The 15,179-nt window shown below is 44.3% G+C and overlaps 1 protein-coding gene across 1 annotated transcript; it reads left to right on the top strand.

Moving 5' to 3' along the window:
• Nucleotides 1-816: 816 nt before the first annotated feature.
• On the top strand, nt 817-13,979 carry pgm1 (phosphoglucomutase 1). The gene is made up of 11 exons (XM_023794549.2): nt 817-1,178; nt 4,947-5,109; nt 6,816-6,962; nt 7,085-7,210; nt 9,254-9,444; nt 9,903-10,057; nt 11,404-11,519; nt 11,800-11,935; nt 12,205-12,388; nt 12,489-12,623; nt 13,736-13,979. Exons 1-11 carry the CDS (start codon nt 933-935, stop codon nt 13,823-13,825), a joined length of 1,689 nt encoding a protein of 562 aa, XP_023650317.1. The 5' UTR covers nt 817-932; the 3' UTR covers nt 13,826-13,979.
• The last annotated feature ends 1,200 nt before the right edge of the window (nt 13,980-15,179 follow it).

Genomic DNA, 15,179 nt, shown 5'->3' with positions numbered 1-15,179 from the left:
CATAAACAATGTATTTCTATTGCAAAGGAGTAGTTTATGGATCCATAAAAATATCAATAAGCTCTAACATACCACAGTCACTTTAGTAATGCTTCTATGTCATTCTAAAAGGTATGTTTTGTTTATTAATTTGTATTTATTAAAGTATCGAACCCTGTAAACCTGTACTGGATAAACTAATGGAAGAGGAGTGTATTGAAAAGCACAGCACGGTTAGAAAGCTTTTTTGGGCGCGGCTCGTATACCCGGTTCGGGTCTAAGGACGGACGCTCCGCCGGGGCGTTCTGTGGGCTCCTGGTTCAGCCTGTCCGCCGGGTGCCTGTATTCCCAGGGTAGTCTTGACCCGCTATTTATATCACATAGTGGTTATACACTTTGACCTTCTCTACTGTAACTGTATATTGGTCTGCTAAATGTCATATTAGTTGTATAAATCATCTTTGCCTCTTTGCTTTTGAGGAAAATACACAATCATTAGTAGCCAATGAAGCATTATTATACGACTTTTAAAGAAGGCCGTATACCCATACACCGTAACAGCACATACTCTAATCTGTTTGTAAAAAAAAAGTCAACGATATTTTTATTCCGATATCTGAAATGCATTTCTTCACTTGACAAAATTAGAGAATTAATATATATATGGCATACTTTGGGATGAATAAATACAATTTGTGCATTTTGTATTACATTAATCACTGTATGATTCATAACATGATGGTGTAGATATCGCTTGCAAAAATCATAAAATAGTACATCGTTCATAGCCTAGTAAAGGAGCTATACAGGAAGAAAAGGCTGCGCTGTCTCTTTAAAGGGGAAGGGGGCGGCTCCCCGCCAGCCCGGAGGAAGACCGTGTACGTGTGCGACCGGTTCGCAGATCCCAGCTCTGTGGAGCCGCACGACGCCGGTGAAACGTTTCGGGGACGAAAATGTCCAAAATAATCACCGTAAAGACTAAGCCGTACGCCGACCAGAAGCCGGGCACCAGCGGCCTGCGCAAGAGGGTTGCCGTCTTTCAGAAGAGCCAGAAGTACGCCGAGAACTTCATCCAGAGCACCATTTCCACCATCGAGCCCCAGGACAGGCAGGGAGGCTCGCTGGTGGTGGGGGGAGACGGCAGGTTTTTCGCGAAAGATGCGGTGCAGCTGATCGTGCAGATCGCGGCGGCCAATGGGGTAGGTGGGCCTAGTGGGTGATCAGTATCGCAACATGCCTGTCGGGCATCATAAGCGGGGGGAGGCTCGGGTACACGTACTGCACGTCAGACGGCACCGTCCCTCCCTCTCTCCCTGTTAAAAGGCAGCATTTCGTCCCGTCAGATTATACATCCGTGTTCGAATCGGTCTTATTCTGCAGTTTCCTTATTCAATAGCTACGGGATGGAATTAAAGCTGCAGTTCAGCTGATACGAACCTCAAAGGAAACAATGTTTCAAAATCAATTTGTTCTAAATTTAGTTCATAGCTCATCCAAAAGCAAAATATTTTAAATGAAAGATCTATTTTAGTTGCAGTTCAAGCTACTTCATACACGGACAGGTGTTGAGTTTTTTAGGTGTAGTAATGTCGAGTGACCTTTCGGGGATGGGAAGGGGTCATGTCGGCGTCGCCTTTGCCCTTTCGCTTACTGACGCCTTTGGACAGGAAATATGTCACCCCTCACAACGATAATATAAGTTACTAAATGTAACGTATGGCTGTCGTGGCTTTATTTTTCCATCGGCGATTGGGAAATGACCTTCAGTGCATGTGAAACAGGGCTATGCTTGTTGAAAATGAGCTGAAATCGCTGGGATGCACCGCTGGTAATCTAACGCATGCAAGGATGTTTGGTAGTTGCAGGGCTGGTGAAGTTCAATTTAGACACGGTAGAATCTGAAATAAAATAACATATAATGTGCAACAGGCGCCGCCACTCGGCCGGATCCTGCGCATCTGACAGCCGCGGAGGGAGGGGTGGCTGTTGTGGTGGTGTTTGTTACACTGCAGCGCATGTGTGCGAAAGATACACAGCAGAAAAAAGAACCCTGATCCTTCAAAAATATTCATGTTTAATCAACGTGAAGTGTCGCTCATTTCCAGTAACCACTGTCATAAAGGCATTAAGAGCATCAAAGCACACGTTAATGTTATTTGTATAAATCAAGTTTCAAATCCATTGCTTGAAAATTTTACCCATCGCCGATTTGTGACTGCACTTGTTATTCATAAAGCCACCAATTCTGATATTTTAGCATGTAATTCTTTAGTTTTTAGATGCAATAATTTTATGCTAGACATTTTGAAATTTTTGCAATATGCAGCTAAACGTACAATTCAGCAACGTGTATGAATTTCATTTAAAAAATCTGCAGATCGGTTTAACATTTATAATGTACTTGTGATTTCTATACTATAATGAATACTGTCTGAAGTAAACCCAATCTGACAACTGTTGGCAGTGTGATATGATTTTACTCTGATTTGATAATATCATATGATTAATTAGCGGGTTCACAGAAAAAAATCTTTTGTAAAAAATCGTTTGGTTAGACGATTGTTTTTACCCTCAGTATTTCTGTGAATAATTTACAGTTCTTAAAATAATATGTGTTAGTTTGAACGAGAAAAATGATTTGCTGATCTTTTTATTAATCTAGATTATGAGGGGGGAAAAAAATTAAACCTACCCCTTTAAGTGTAACTGTTGACCGATGATGGAAGAGCGTTCATATTCAATGAGTGTAAATCCTCTGAGCGACCACTAGGTGGTCACAAGACCGCACCTCCGTTTCAATGCATTACTTTGCATTAATTGAAAGAGTTCCTTTTTCACATGGATGAGTTACTAATAATGTATATAATGGTGTCTGGGAGATACTGTCATATTACATGATGGTATGTACGAATATTGGATTTTACATAGTATTTAAATGCTGCAATAAATGTCAACTTAATACACAAGTAAGAAAATAGCAAAATGCTGCCGTGTTTTTTGTTTTAAGAATTATTGATCTTCATAGTGCATGTGTTTATTTGACAAAATATAACCTTATCTGGGGAAAAATTGTATCTTCATTTTTAATAAAGGCTCAGAAGGGAATGTGTGTGTGTGTGTGTGTGTGTGTGTGTGTTTGTGTCTGTGTATATTACTTGTTCAGTTCTCTTCAGCTGTCTCTTTGAAGATGGCTTTAAGCTAAATCACACCCAAGGAACTGGTTTTAAATTACATTTTAGTTTTAGAATTGTGTTGAGGGCTCTCCAATTAAAGTATTTGGTATAATTACAAATAAATGCCTGCTGGAAGTATAACGTATTGTATTTTGACTGGATGTGTGGAGTTGGGACTAGATTAACTCGATAAATTGAACTGGTGCTGGTGACAGGCCAAGACTGAGTGAGAGAGTGCGTGACGGAGCACTCCCAGCTCAAATGTGCCCTGCTGTCATTTTTGTACGTTCTGCTTGCAGATGCCTGTCTGTCTTGTCATCTCATCCATTCCAGGGCATCTGGTTAAAGTTACCCCCCCCCCCCCCCCCCCCCCTGTATTTTAGAGCTAATGTATCTGGTACCTTCCGAAATGTCTGTGTCTCTCTCGGTTCTTCAGGTCAGATGGTAGATGCTTGTGGATTTGGATTTTAAAATGTTACATTGTAAGTAATTAAGTTACCATGCTAAGTTACCATGCTAAGTTACCATGCTGAGTTACCATGCTGAGTTACCATGCTGAGTTACCATGCTGAGTTACCATGCTGAGTTACCATGCTAAGTTACCATGCTAAGTTACCATGCTGAGTTACCATGCTGAGTTACCATGCTGAGTTACCATGCTGAGTTACCATGCTAAGTTACCATGCTAAGTTACCATGCTAAGTTACCATGCTAAGTGAAACAGGCAACCAAACAATCGCAAGGAAGTTTCTTCCACTCCAGAACTTTTTATTTTGTGAAATAAGGGTTGCCTCTAAATGACATCACAATTATTTCCTCTCCATGTGCTTTTTTTCAACTTAAATTGCTTACAGTAGTACAATTTGGGCCAACTGTTTATACACTTGTGCATTTCTATTGAAGCAGTTTAGCTTAAATACTTTTGCTCCGGGGTACACAGGCACCAGAGAGGAGGATATAGTAGAGGATTCTTTCTGGGATTTGAACCTGGAAACGTTTGGGTCAGTTCAAGTCTAGTTCCTTACCCGCTGAGCCGTGTGCTGCAGATACATATGTTTCTTAAGGACATTGTGTAACCACACTCTACCCATCTGCAAACAGTTACTCTGTAGCTGATTTCCTGCTTGGCCATGCTGCCAGCTCTGCTGCCCTAATATCACAGTCTTCTGAGTATCTATTCTCTCCTGTTGTTGCCATTTATTGATGATGCTTTCTTCCTTATTCCACTGACCCGTACTCACACTTTGAATGCATGATATATGATCCTCGTGCCCTTTCTCGCCCTACAAACCTTGCTTTCTGTGACTTCTGTGTACACACCATTGACAAGGTTGGTGCAGCCATCTGCCAGTTGCATTTTCAATGGGGGGGGGGGGGGGAGAGATGAGAAAGTGGTGAGAATGAGACGCGGATCCATGCATGTGGTTGTTAAATACCGTGCGCTTTGAATTACAACCCAGGACTCTTGAGGAGAGCTGAGATCAGAGCTGTTCTGTAGAAGGTCTGATGATCACAGTTTCCATATGTTCCTATGGATCCATATGTCGTATTAACTGGAGAATGTGGCTCGTCCTGGGTTCCCAGTCAGCACCCCTGAGTTCCCAGTCAGCACCCCTGGTTTTGCTTGTGCTGAGGGATGTTACACATTTTACTGTTTTCTTTGTCTGCTGCTAATGGCTCTGTTTGTGAGCCCCCCCCCCCCCCCAAACCCACCCCCCAAACCCACCGCCCACTCAGTGTGACCAGGCTCCCAGGACAGGCACTGACTGCCCCCCCCCCTGTGCCCCGCTGCAGATCGACCGTCTGGTGATTGGCCAGAATGGCATCATGTCGACGCCGGCAGTGTCCTGCTTGATCCGGGAGATCAAGGCCGTCGGGGGCATTATCCTGACGGCTAGTCACAACCCAGGAGGCCCCAACGGGGACTTTGGCATCAAGTACAACATCTCCAGTGGAGGTGAGAGACAGGGCAGCGGCCATCCGCTCACATCTAATCTACCGTAGGTCTGATGTAGTTCATATATATATCATATTGGCCAAAAGTCTTAGGTAGTCAAAGCAAATGTTGAAGTCATTCATAAGGGTAGTAAGTGCATATTAGCCCAGAGAAAAAACACACAATTTAACATGAGAAAATATGCAAATTATCAGTGGCACAATAAAAACTGACAAGAATCTCTTCTGTTCCCCAAACAGTTACTGATATCTAGTTGGATGGCTGGATGAACACCACTTCAGTTCCCAAACCTCCCCCAAACATCTTTAAATTTCAACACCAGCTTAATTAATGAAATTAAGTTAAATAACACTGTGAGGTACTGATTAGCTAATCAAGGTGTCGTAATGGTCGAGTCATGAAATACGTGGGTTTATTGGGTGGTTAATGGAAATATTGAGGTGACTTTAGGAGTGGTTTTTCAATGGTTGAATTAACACACTTTGACATAATAATTTCTATTACATATCTGCACTGTATTTGGCAGCATATCAGTGTTTGCGTAGTGATTTGTATAGCTATGATCATGAAATTTTTATGTTCAGGTGACAGGAATTTTCTGCAAAAAAATAAGATGAAAATGAACACGACAAAATGAAAATACAATATCCATTTTGTGATTTAGTTTTCAAAGTCTATCAGCAAAAATCCTGCCAAAATGAAAATCATAATGTTTGTATTTAATGCTGTAAGAATAATTAATTTTCTAACCCTTTAAGCTTGGACATATTTCACCAGTAGGGGGCAAAGCCTCCCCATAACGGTGGATCCTCTTTAAACTTGTAACATCGTGAGATGATTAAGAGCGAAGCTGCAGCGGCCAGCTGACTCGTGATGGCCGGATGAGCCAAGATCCTACACTCAGTCATCACGTTAATAACAAAAGTTGCTCGTTGCTACATTCCTGCCTTTAGACCTACAAGAAAACTAACGAAACAGTGCAGAGTTTAACTCCTGACAGAAGGTGATTGTCACGGTGAATGAAATTCATAGCTCTCCCAGTCATCCTGCGAATACCACAGTGATCTTTTGACAACGTTTTGACGTTTTATGTTTGGAGAAGACAAGCTTTGCCTTTATGTGAGCGGTTTTCACTTCGCCGTTATCTAACATTCAATGTCAATGTTTCTCCTGACGCTGCTCTATACCTGTTCGCATTTGCTTGTTTGATGGACTCTGCTAAGCCTAGGATTTCCATCTGTGTCCTTTGGCTTCTGCTGTCTTGAGATTCAGTGTTTGCCCAGGTGATTTTCATCTTGTGAAAGGGGCTCCGCCATTGGACGAGACTCTATGTGTGGAAGTTGACAGTTGGCTGCCATGTCCTTGGGGCAGCTAAGCATTGTGGTTTTCACCTCAGCTTCAAACCGTAACGCGTGTGAGGAACTGCAGGCCTCTCCAGCCTCTGTGCTGTGACTGCTTTGCATGTCAGGGATGCTATACAGCTTAACCAGACAGCCACAAACCACCTTCTCTAATGTTAGTCCTGTCTGGAGGTTCCCCAGAAATTAACGTCTCTGACATGATACGATATTTATTCTATCCAAAGTGACTTACAGTAAAGGGAAAGGTCACATTTAAAAAAACATGTCTTAATGTCTGTGTTGCAAACCTGCAATTTACTTCAGGATTAATAAAGTGTCTGTCTTGTCCTGTCCTGCCCTTCACAGGTCCAGCACCAGAGGGCGTCACAGACAGAATCTTCCAGATAAGCAAGACCATCGAGGAGTATTTTATCTGCCCGGACCTCAAGGTGGACCTGTCCACCATCGGCAAGCAGACCTTTGACCTGGAAAACAGACCCAAGCCCTTCACAGGTCAGCGGGTGTTCCACAGTCCAGCCGTGAGGTAGATTGCCCAGGACAGGGGTGTGTAGATGGCGATGTGTACCTAAGGCGGGGGCAGGCTGCTTGGGTTACACCAAATCTCTGCTCCACAGTGGAGATCGTGGACTCTGTGGACTCATATGCTAACATGCTGAGGGACATCTTTGATTTCGCTGCCCTGAAGGAGCTGCTGTCTGGACCCTCTCACATCAAGGTCCGGTTAGACGCCATGCATGGAGGTAAGAGCTGGACCTCCTTCCTAAACACCCACAAGCAGATTGTGATCACGCACACTCACACACACATACGCACACGCACACACACATACGCACACACACACACATACGCGCACACGCACACTCACACACACACTCACACACACACTCACACGCACACTCACACGCACACTCACACGCACACTGACACACACACACACACACACACATATACAGTCCATGTATTCATATCTTTGTGGAGGTTCTTCATTAATTTCTATGGGCATAAACCTAATTGTACCCATGGGCATAAATTATGAGGGGGGTAGGGGGGGTTGTAACCCCCCCCCTCCCAATAATCAAAACTGGCTATTTTTTTATTAAAAAAAAAAAAAAAAAAGAACCTTAACCTTATTGGTATTTCAGCTGCATTTGCAATAATAAAACAAATGAAATATTAGTTTACACTAAAAGTTTACACAATTTATACCTTATGGCGTATGATTTGCTTCATATTCTATGTATAAAACCCTTCTAGGTTATTGTTGTTATTATTATTATTATTGTTTGCGTTTTGTTGTTGTATTTGACACACGCATGGAATACAGAGAGATTAATGTCTTTGTGACTTGTGTTAGGCTGCTGCTTCATCTAACAGTAATCAAATTTCCATGGCTGCTGCCACTTTAACGGGCCGGTTCAATCTCACCCAGACCGAGCAGCCTGGAGCTCCGCTGCGCTCAACGTGCCGGCAGTAAACACGCGTGTCTGCAGCGTCCGCGTGTCAAAAGATGGTTGCCAGAGTCCGCCTGAGGAATGTGGGCCGGGGGCTGCGGAGCATCAGCGCTCCAGCCAGGCATGGGAGGGGGGCCCCAGGCACACAGCGCCGGCTGTTCACTACAGCCTGGCCGATGAGCACGGCTCCTCACGAGGCCTTGGTCAATGGTGCTCTGTGATGGAGCAATGCATTGTGGGAAAGGGGGCAGCCACTCCAGGAGGACCTCTGCAGTGCAGATACATATTTTGTTGCTCTGAATGTTTATTCAAGCTCACTTCAGCAAGACGACTGATTTACGACATTTACATTTTATTTAGACGTTTTTATCCAAATGCGACGTACATTTTGAGAAAAAGCACGGTCAGCCAGTCCCTGGAGCAACTGAGGGTTACTGGCCTTGTTCAAGGTTCCAGTGGTGACATCATTCAGGCGACCCTGGGATTTAACCCTATAGCCTTCTGATCACTGGCACAGTGTCGTAACCCGCTGAGCCACACCTTATTCGTTTTTTGCTTCACGTACCCGTGGACTGGCTTTATAAATGGAGTCATGTTGCTCAGGCACACGCTCTTCTTTGGCCGCGGGGCTTAAGTCCCGAACCACCACTAAGTGTCCCAAGTGATAGTGAGATCTGAGAGGAGGCATGTGGCTTTCATCAAGGTTGTCTGCTGTCTATTGTGTGGGTCTGTTTCAGCCAAGTTGGTGTTAAATTGGGCATCTTCTTTTAGCCCTTACCCACAATGCACTTTGCTATAATAGCTGACTTCTGGAACATTTAAAAAAAAAAAAAAAAAAAAGCTCTCTGCTTTTGTGCAAACCGGATATGAATAGCAGAGAAACATTTTCATCCTTAGTTGATTAAATGAAAACTAAGGACGAATTCATGAAATCCTGATATGATAAATGACCTCTGTGACCCCTTAGCCCTTCAGAAGTGTCATTTAATTCTTTTTTTTTCTTTGGCTAAGATAAACTTTAAGGGGGAAATACACACAGTGTGGAAGGTAGACCACAGACGAACATGCAAGGACGGTACACACAGTGCACACAAGACGCAAACAAATTAAAAAGTATACGGTACACAAATAGAATATCCTGAAAAACAGTGTATCAAAATATTAAGGAAATATTTTTATTAGTAGTAGTAGAAGTAGTATAGTAGTAGTACTACAAATAGTAGTATAGTAGTATTAGTAGTATTTGTGCAATGAAAAAAACAAATGGCACCACCACAAAGATGGGTTGCTTCCTGATGGGACTGTGAGGATGACATTTGGTGGTTTCCATAGTGATGGGGCCCTACGTTACGAAGATTATCTGTGAGGAACTTGGTGCTCCTGCCAACTCCGCAGTCAACTGTATCCCCAAGGAAGACTTTGGGGGCCACCACCCCGACCCCAACCTGACCTACGCTGCTGACCTGGTGGAGGCCATGCGGGGGGGCGAGTACGACTTTGGGGCCGCCTTCGACGGTGACGGCGTGAGTGCTGCCTCTTTGTGCGCCCTGTGGTTTCTTTGCAGGTATGAAGGCTGTAAATGTTATCCTTGGGATACATATGCGTCCTACAGCTCATGATGTGGCCTGCGCTTGGGGAAACGATAGCGGCACCATTTTTACTGAGGTTTGAGATCCCCTGTTGGCCACAACTACTCACTACACTGAACAAGGGGAGCAACAAGGTGGCTAAAGGACCGTAGGTAGAACTGGGCGAATAGTGCTGGTCTCCAAGCATGTCCTGTCAATAGGGGAAGGTCTGGTCTTGTCCTTGGTCTTCACCCCTGTGCAAGTGGGGGACTTGTGAGAAAACGGGATAATCGGAAGATTCACACTGGAATTAGAAAAACGAGAATGTTGCACGATGTTCATTAGTCATGTAGACCAACCATTGATGAAACAGGGTGTTAACATCAGGTTTCTTTAATCTCTCCTCCACGTAGGATCGGAACATGGTCCTCGGGAAGCACGGCTTCTTTGTCAACCCCTCAGACTCGGTGGCTGTCATCGGCGCCAACATCACCAGCATTCCATACTTCCAGAAGACTGGCGTGAAGGGCTTCGCCCGCAGCATGCCCACCAGCGGGGCTCTGGACAGGTGAGGCGTGTCTGGGCTTCCACTAGAGGGCACTAAAGCCAGTTCAGTGTGAGACACGTCTGTCATAAACTCATGAGAAACTCTTCATGATCTTCAAGGCCATCACTATGGTTACTTTCCAAAATGGGGAATTCTCATCAGCTTGACAATATTAGTAAACTGGGTATTTTATCCATTTTCAGTAACACAAGTAACACAATAAAAACTAAAAAAAATATGTTCTCCTCTCCAGAATCTGATATCTAGTTGGATGGCTAGATGAACACCGCTTCAGGTCCCAAACCTCTTCTCAAGGGCACCCCAGCCATTCCATGTATTTATTAAATTTCACCACTAGTCCACTTAATTAACTAGCTTAATTAGTTAAAAAAAAAATCAATGAGATACAGATTAGCTATGCTAGGTGAGCTAGTGGTCGAGTCGAATCGTTGCTGAAAATAACGAGGTGGTTTTAGCAGAGGGTTTGAAATGGCTGAGCTGACACACTTTGACAGGTATAATATCATAGTTTTACACCAGCATAAAGACCATTTAAACATCCTCTTCTTTGGCTGCCTAAGACATTCGCACAGTACTGTGCATTGGAATGCTTCTATTCACATATCCCATAATGCTCTGCTTTGAGACACTTACAGATGAGAGTTAAGCTTGGAGTCCGAGTGCAGACTGAGGCTGTTTATCTGATGCCACCGTAGCATTTCTCTGCTCTACACTTTTGTGTTTTCTTTCTTTCTTTCCTTTTATTTATTTTTTTCCTTTTCTTTATTGCTATTAGGCAACAAAGAAATCCCTACTCATAGGACCCATAAAGTTCTTATCTTACCGGGGACTTGTGGATGAACTGAGAATTAATAACCATGAAAGGGGAAAGGGGGTGTCATCTTTTAATAAAAACAAGATTTAAATTGGAATTCCAGGCTGGAATGTGAGGTTAAAACCTGAGGCCCCAGATGATGAATGATAATCTGGATTACATGCACGGAGCACTGACAGGAAGATTACAAAATACCTGTAGGACGAATTAAGATGGTACATTATGTCAGGAAAAAAAGTGTTGATTCTTTGTTTCTGGTATGTAAAGTATAATTTCCATGAAACGCTTAAGGGTACATTGGCTGGTGATGGGGGACAAAATTAACCGTAATTTTTGGGTGGAATTCCCCTTTAAGACAGGGCCACAATGGAGTAACTTTCATAAAGTGGGGTATGTACAATATTCCTCCAGACTCTTTTGTGTAACACTATACTCTTCGGTACTGAAGAGGATATGGGCTTTCCAGTGTGATACCAGGGACTGACATAAGACTGTGTTACTGCTTATTACTCACTACCGTGCTCTTTCTTAGTGTTGCTAAGGCAACCAAGGTCCAACTGTATGAGACCCCAACAGGGTGGAAATTCTTCGGTAACCTGATGGATGCCGGCAGGCTTTCCCTGTGTGGAGAGGAGAGCTTTGGTACAGGTGAGTGAATGTTCCTCTCTAGAGCTCGTCTCACTTCAGCAGAGCACACATGAAAGGTCTCCCCATACCTTAAAAGGACAGCTTCAGAACTTGCGTTAAGCTCTTTATTGTTAAAATCATTGGTAATATGAATATACCCAAAACCTTAAAGACCTTAGTAGTTTTAGGGCTAACTAATTGGCTTGGCTAGCATGAATAGCATTGCACTGATTCAGCAGATCTGCTATGATCTTGACTCTTTATGAACGTAGAGATCTAACTCTACACCCTCATCGTCCAGGTTCTGACCACATTCGAGAAAAAGATGGGCTTTGGGCAGTGCTGGCATGGCTGACGATCCTTGCGACCCGGAAGCAGAGTGTAGAGGAGATCATGAAAGACCATTGGCAGAAATTTGGAAGGAACTTTTTCACCAGGTGAACCCTGACCGACAGCACTTCACTGCCCTCTAGTGGTAGCATCCTTACACTTGTCTGTCAGTCCATCTGTCTTCTGTCTTGCTCAGGGTCTCGGGGCTCAAACAGGTTGGATTTAGATTATTCTGAAAATGCATTTTTGTTGACCAGTCAGAGCTGCAACTGGTATCTGCTGTGATTCTGCCTTGGAATCCATCTGTTAAGGAACTTCTGCACACCAGTAAACATAAATGAATTCATGACCGTACCACCAATGCAACCCCAAATAGGTATGATTATGAAGAAGTGGATTCTGACGCTGCAAACAAGATGATCAAGGACCTGGAGATGCTGATCTTAGACGCAGCCTTCATAGGTCAGAAGCACACGGCAGGAGACAAGACTTACGAGGTGGAAAAAGCTGACAATTTTGAGTACAGTGATCCAGTGGATGGAAGCATCTCCAAGAACCAGGTGAGAGGTGGCATTTGGTGTCTCTGGTACAGCAGGAATGGAGTAGAGAAACAGCCGTCATTGTCCTAATAACTCTGACCCCCCATATTGTGCCCATCAGGGACTGAGGATCCTTTTCACTGATGGCTCACGCATCATCTTCCGACTGAGCGGCACAGGCAGCGCCGGGGCAACTATCAGGCTCTACATAGACAGCTACGAAAAGGACCCACAGAAGATATACCAGGACCCACAGGTGAAGGCTTCAGAGTTGCATTCAGCTGCTTTTCCCAAACCACGAAAGAATCCCGGCATTGATTTTACGCAATTGTGGATTGTGGTGCTTCTCAAAACAGGGAACCAGCTTTGGGACACGACCCCGATTTCTGATTCAAGTTAACGAGCAATGCTTGTGTAATGGTGTGTGTCAGACCTAACTATTATAAGTGCTTACATGCGAAAAATTGGCCCATTCCGCTGTTTCCATTCAGTGCGATATTTGTCTTCGATTCAGGGTTTGTAGCAGTGCACTGTAGAGTTTGTGTACCACATCTTAGTCTTTTTTTTTAATGCTGCATAGTGTTCTGGAACTGCTTAACCACCCCCCCTCCACCCCCCAAACTTTACGTAACCCCCCAGACCAAGTAAATGCTCTGTCGGCTTAACGTCATTGAAGCCTCGTACGTGTGTGAACTTCAGGAGAGAAAAGGCCACATTTGACACGGCAGAGTGACCCCATTAGGCGGAACGTGACACAAACAGTACCGTCTTTGTGACTCGGCGCTCCCTCATCAGTTCTGTGCCAGGGCTCGTTATGCTGTTTGACTAGAACACCACAGAGCAGCAGGGTGTTTGATTCAGCCCCAGGCTTCTGCATCATTCCATCTCTAATGGCTTTGAGACTAATTTTCCCACAGTAAGGGTGTTTTTTTTTTCATGCATGCGGAAAAGATAATGCAGAACGTCATTCATCCCGGGGGGGAATTATTTGTCCAGTAGCACAGAAAGAAATCCAGCAAAGGTGGTGTGTGGCACAGCAGGTTAGGACATTGTTCCGAGGATCGGTAGGTTGCTGGTTCAAATCCCATGTGATTACACTTTTGGGCTCTTGAAAACAACCCCCAATTGCTCCAGGGACACACTGACCCTGTATATCAAATATGTATGATGCTTTGGATAAAAGTGTCTGCTAATTAAACAAAATGCAAGTACAAGTAAATACAACAAAGGATAATGTAAGTAAAGGGACAATAAACGCATAAAGGAAAATCTGTAATAAAGATACTAAATGAAGAAGAAATAAGAGAATTAATACGCAGATGTGCTGTAATGTTAAGCTGATGCTGTCCGTGTCGTATCTGGAAACAGGTCATGCTGGCTCCCCTGGTCGGCATCGCCCTGAAGATCTCACAGCTCCAGGAGAAGACGGGTCGCGATGCCCCCACTGTGATCACATGATCCCCTCCCCCCGACCTTCAGGATGTGGCCAAACCTCCATCTCCGCATCCCACATCCCCTCGTCTTTGTCTACCGTTTGCCAAAGCGCCGCACTGCATTATCTGTCTGAGGGAAAGAAAACAAACACGAGAATAAAATGGGATCTTCAAAATGATCTACATCTGTCCTTCATCTGTCCGCCCGTCACAGGAACCCAACATTGCTCTGCAGGCCTGCAACATAGCATGCAGGCCTGCTGTCTATGCAGATAAAGCTTCTGTGACGAAGCAGATGGAGCGATATCAGTCTCCGGTCCATGAATTCAGCCTCAGGAAGTGAAGGCAAAAACAGAGTGTGGTTATGGAGGCCGAGCCCTGAACTTCTGTAGGGCCCACATAATGAAGCAAGTTATATCATTTCTGAGATGCGTATCCGTGAATAATTGGTCCTTGCCTCCAGCATAATAATATTTGCAGACTGTCTGTGAGACAGTCTTTTAGAAGCACTTCCAGGAGAGGGACAATTTATAGGGGACAAATATTAACAGGAACTTCTGGAATGTATAAATTTGCCTGAAAATTACATACTATGCCATTTCCATTCAGAAAAACACAAACCACATGCACAAAAAAAGCCGAGAACAAAAACATGACCCACATAAACCTTTCTTTCCTAGATTTTAACCCCTTTTTTATACATAAAACAGAGCTGAGGTTTCATGTTATGCTGAGACGCCAACTGTGAGCTCGATGTTCACTTATCCGTTGGCGTAAAGGGGCTTCAACTGAAAAGCAAACAGCATCATCACATAATTTTTTTCGCCAACAGTTTTCAATATTCCTTCTCCCGATCTAGAATTGCACCCAATTTAGTTAATAATAGCCGGAAAGCTGAAAGGGCAGGTACGCCTCTGTGAAGGGAAAACTGCCTTGGCATGCTGGGGCTTTCTGTCCCCCCACCACCAATGGCCCCCGCTCTGCCCCGGTAAGACCCCTCTCGCTTCACTGCCTGTGCCATGGAAACCCGGTAAACCCCCCGCCGGCGTCCCCCCCCTGCTCCCTGCAAAACGAGCTCGGAGGTGGGGGTTTGAGGGGGGGCTTCAGGGCGATGCCCCCACGTACATTGGGTGGGGTAACAGAGTAGCCGCGATCGGATTTAGATAAAAGGTCAAATTGGCATGGGCCTACATAATCCGCACGCCGTTTAACCGTGAATGATTTACACGTTTTATTCCCGCCGGCCGCCATGACATTTACAGTACGCCGTGCCGGTCTGTAGCTGGTAGCGTATTTTTTTTTTATATTGGCAAGAAAAAAAGCATCAGTTTTTGCTGCGAAAACACGTTTTGAGCTCAGTGTTCTGAAAGGCGGAACGA

This window comes from Paramormyrops kingsleyae, chromosome 15 (assembly GCF_048594095.1).
Source record: "Paramormyrops kingsleyae isolate MSU_618 chromosome 15, PKINGS_0.4, whole genome shotgun sequence".
NCBI classification, from domain to species: Eukaryota; Metazoa; Chordata; class Actinopteri; order Osteoglossiformes; family Mormyridae; genus Paramormyrops; species Paramormyrops kingsleyae.
Note: the sequence above shows the minus strand (reverse complement) of the source record. Positions and strands in the feature narration are given on the sequence as shown.